Source organism: Parus major, unplaced genomic scaffold, assembly GCF_001522545.3.
Source record: "Parus major isolate Abel unplaced genomic scaffold, Parus_major1.1 Scaffold258, whole genome shotgun sequence".
Classification (NCBI taxonomy): domain Eukaryota; kingdom Metazoa; phylum Chordata; class Aves; order Passeriformes; family Paridae; genus Parus; species Parus major.
In genome coordinates this window covers 49,014-53,724 of record NW_015379266.1, presented here as the reverse complement: position 1 = coordinate 53,724, position 4,711 = coordinate 49,014, and the positions used below count along the sequence as shown (strand labels likewise).

Genomic DNA, 4,711 nt, shown 5'->3' with positions numbered 1-4,711 from the left:
GGGCAGGATGCGGGGCGGGCGGCCCGCGGCGCTGGCGCTGCTGGCGCTGGCGCTGCTGGCGGCTCAGGGCGGAGCGGCGCCCCTGCAGCCTGGCGGGACCCCCGCGCTCACCAAGATCTACCCCCGCGGCAGCCACTGGGCTGTGGGTAAGTGTAGTTTAACTCCTACAAAGGCACTGGAACACGCGGTTCCTACGTCCTGTGTCGAGACAGGGTAAGTCTAAAACCTACAGCTTCTCCATCCACTTTTAGTCCAGCAAATCTTAGCAGGTGCCTCTCTTTATCTCCAGGCAAAGTGCTTGGTTATCACTGCCCCTTTCTCAGCCACGTTTTCTCTGACAATGTAACACAAGAGACAGAAGAAATTAATTGTGTGTGACACTGACAAAATCTTCTGTCCCAGTAGTGCTACAATTCAACGTTATCTAGCCCTTCCCTTCCCTTCCCACAAAGTTCCCCTGAAGTTTGAATAAGCAAGTCTTTGCCGGTTTGGGTTAATTTTGTGCTACTTTAATTGTTGTTGCAGGACATTTAATGGGGAAAAAAAGCACTGGGGATTTTCCTTATGGCTTTGAAGAAGAAAACAAGACACCATTTTCAGCATTACCTAATAATATCAAGCAGCTGGAAGAGTATCTGCAGTGGGAAGAAATCTCAAAATATTTGTTAAGGCTGCTGGAAAGGAATGAAAATAAAAATGGTCATTTTTTAAAAAGAGGTCTTCCCTGGTACACCAGGAACACCTGGGAGACAGATGACAATAGCAGTTGGAAACATGTAAGTAAGATAAAAACCTGTAAAGATACTCCATGTGTTCAATTTTTGGTTTACAGTAACATATCAGCTTCCCCTAACTGGTGGGTTGTCCAGAAAAGCAGCAGAAACGCGTCTCATGTATTAGACATTTGGTACAGTAAGATTCTGCTCTTGATTGCAGATTGTCACTCACCGGTTGTATTTGTGATGACTTCATTTGCTACTAGGCATAAACATGGCATGCCTTCAGCAGATTTTAGTGCCTGGATCTTAGATCTTTAGTCCCTTCAAACTGGTTGGTTGGGCCATTCTTTTGTTTCCCTCATGTTTAGGTGATCACATCAGCAGCACATATTGCCCAGCAAAGCCAAGCTAGTGTGAAAAACGAGTGTGAAGGCAGGAGGAACCACATCACAGTGACTGTCCCCTTCCATCAGCATTCAGGATGTTCTGCCTTGGGCTGAGTAAAGCCCCAGGGCTGCAGAATTTTCTCTGGTCACAGCTTTGTCCCTGTCTCCTTTGCCTTTTCTCCAGCCCATGGTGCTGGCTACTGCTGTGGCAATTCCTGGGTTTGCTAAAAGAGTCTGGGGCTACTGATGAGCTGCCCCTCCTCATCCTTCAAATTAATGTTCTTCCTAGTGCTGTTGCACGAAATAACAAGGTTTTGGAACAGATTAATTCCTACTCTTCATGGAAATCCTATAAAATACACTGGGAAGGATAACAGTGAGGTTTTACAGAAAGTAATTGGGGTCTAATGTAAATCATAGGACCCACAAGAAAACTCCTTTCCTTATAATGCCTCAGGCACAATCGTGGTGATAAAGCTGCAGAATTCTTCTGGGTAACAATGAAATAGAATAAAAAGATTAGTATGCCCTCTTTAAGACATCAATAGGAAGATTTTTTCCTTCCCGTATTCTTCTGCAATATGATGTCATTAATATTCCTAGGCAAACTTCCACCTGGTTTCCCTATTGAAATCCTGGTGCAATCAAATCAGTGAATACTTAGGCTTTTATTTGAATGTGGGTAAAAATTCACCCTTTAAATTAAGCTGTAATTTAAGTCTCTCACACCAGTGATACAAATGTTGCTCACAGGTTTCTTTTTGGCTGTGGCTTTATGATAGCGATGCATCATAGTAACTCATTATTAATACTATCTAAAAAAGAAACTGTTTGGTCCATCTTCAATTCTGCAGTATTCAGCTTTGTAATCAAATGAAATGAATAAATTCCTTTATTTAATGTAAAGAGGGAAATGTTCTGACTTCTAAAAGTATCTGTCAATAAATACTACTTAGGAAGGCTGCAAGTTGCCTCTGGTAAGTTGAATCATATCCGTATGTGTATACTTTCACCGTAAATTAACATCCTGTTAATGTTTCTATGGTCAGGCATCGAATATCCTTATGGAATACTGAGGTTATTGCCTTAAGCTTCCAGATTTCTGTAAGGATTAGTAAAAAAGCTTATGTTTTACCTGTGACTAAGATAGAGGACAACTTACAGAACCTCATTTGGCCGTAGAACCTTTGATTTCCATCATCAACCGTTTCTTTGTCTCCACCCTGAAGTAAAATCTAATGAAAGTAACTGTAGCTATACTTTCATGCTGTTGGATGCAAATACCTGATGATACACAGCCTAGATAGGATATGATGTCCTCTTTTCCCCTTGGCTTCAAGAAAGCACCTGAAATTTAAGGTATTTCTGAGGTCTTCCTTCTAGGTGAAGAAAACATGAAGATCAAAAGGAACGTGCTTTTGAGGGCTGATAATTTCCTAAACATTTAAATAATGACAATTATTTTTCATTTAAGAGTTATTTTGAATAAAAGAGTTTTTATTTATAAAGATAGAGCTCTGATATACAGCATCTGACATTCATGTGCATAGTGGTACAAATGCATAACTGGCCTTTGGGGGTTGATTGTGTAGATTTGTCAGGATGTGAAGGGTTTCAGGTGCACAGACTTTGGTTAGACAACACCTTGGGGTAAGATGCTGCTGTACCACAGCTGTGGAAAGTGTCCGTGCACAGGAGAGGATTATCAGGTACAGGAAGCTGAGGATGATGGCACAGAGCATCCAGAAAATTTGTCCTTGGAATGAAATACTTTTCCAGGCATATTTTGTGTGAGTTTGGAACAGAAACTTGTTCTAGAAGGAGCCACCAGAGGACACCAGATTTGCAGCAGGTTACTGTTCCCTGTGCAGTGACCTGTTGGACTGAGATACTAAATGTGACCAAAAGAAGATAAATAATGAACCTTGCTGCCAGCTTGTGGAATGGCTGACACATGCCCACTGAGGGCTGCAATTCCCTCTCTGACAGAGATGCCAACCATGAGGAGTTTTGTGTCTGCAGCCCTGTGCTCCACCTGCTGCATGCAGCCAAGACTAGCTGTGTTGGGAATAAGCAGACTCCAAGAACTTTGTTTCATGGATGCTTTCAAATGTAGCTGATTTAATTTAAAGCCTGAATTTTAAATTTAAGATTACAAAGCCCAAAAGCTAGAAATAAATACAGATAAGTACCTCAGGTAGCTCGATTCAGGGTCTTACTAGCCCAAATCATTCAGTGTATCACTACTGATGCTCACACTGTGCTGTACATTTTTTAAGAAGAAATTATTCTTTCTAAAGGACTCACCTAGAGGAGGAAAATGGCTGTAACACACAAATAGTCAAAAAATGGAAGAGGTGAGCCCAATACTTCATGGAGTTTGGCTTAGGATAGTGCATCTGTGTTTTTTTTGTTTTCAGTTAATACCTTGCCTGCTCTTTCTTCTGTGAATAAATTACAGTTCATGTAGTTAAAGGGGATGGAAATCCCTCCTGCAAGTTGGACTAAGTACAAAAGTAAGCTGGAAAATAAATTGTTTCTATTACTTGGCTTTTTCACGCTAATGAGACAGGATATAAATGAGGTGGCACACAGAATTATTTGGGGAATGACTTTCCTCCTACTTTGGCAGTTGGTTATTACACTAACCAAGACAAATGGAGTCTGTTTGGGAAAGATTATTAGGAATACATTTGTTGTGTGAATGCAAAGAGCAGTTATCTATTAGGCTTATTAACTTATAGTAGGTTTATTAACTTAGTGAATTACTTTTTTCAGGACTGATCTATAAATAATATATTTCTCCTTTTATTAGATGATGGACTATCTGCTTCAAGTTGTGACTATGAAAGAGAGCACTCCAAGCTGAAAGAAGATCACTAAATCATGAAGAAATTGAATACTTTCTGTAAGAGACTATATTTCACACACTTGATTGTATCAGATAATCAACAAGGTCACTTTTCTGTACACAAGAATTCCTTTGTGTAAAGTACTTAAATACACATACTCTTGTATGGTTCAGCAAGGACTAAATCCTCTACTTCATTTTCAAGGTTGCATTTTCTCATTTGAATGGCTTTGATATACATCTATATATCTATATGTATCTATATATATATAGATATATCTCTAGAATTGTCATGGAAGGGTCTTCCAATTAATTATATGATGTACCTATCAAATCATTTCATTTCTTCGTTCGAAACTACATGACATTGCAACATTCGCAATAAATAGTACCAAGAAAAAGGCGGAGTTTATGCTTTTATTTCAGTTAAGCAGTGAAATTCGCTGTGTGAGAGCCAGTAGCAAGGGCGGCTGCCTTCCCCAGGACAGGGCGTGTGTTGCACTTTCAGCCGCTCTGTTGGGAGCCTCCGTGTCCCGTGTGTGCCCGGGAGGTGACGCTGCCGCTCAGCGCTGTCCCCGCAGCGCTCGGCCCGCTGGCGGCAGCTCCGCTGTGCCCGGAGGCGGAACTCGAGCCCCGACCGCCCGCTCCCACCGCCTCCGGCAGGCGGCGCTCTCGCCCAGGCCGTGAGGGGAGCGCTCCGGTGAGCCCGACACCGGCTGAGCCCCGGCCGTGAGGGGAGCGCTCGGGTGAGCCCG

At 42.2% G+C, this 4,711-nt stretch overlaps 1 protein-coding gene across 1 annotated transcript; it reads left to right on the top strand.

Moving 5' to 3' along the window:
• Nucleotides 1-6: 6 nt before the first annotated feature.
• On the top strand, nt 7-4,355 carry GRP (gastrin releasing peptide). The gene is made up of 3 exons (XM_015615754.2): nt 7-146; nt 526-776; nt 3,921-4,355. The coding sequence occupies exons 1-3, from the start codon at nt 8-10 to the stop codon at nt 3,972-3,974; spliced, it is 444 nt and encodes a 147-aa protein (XP_015471240.1). The 5' UTR covers nt 7; the 3' UTR covers nt 3,975-4,355.
• Nucleotides 4,356-4,711: the final 356 nt, after the last annotated feature.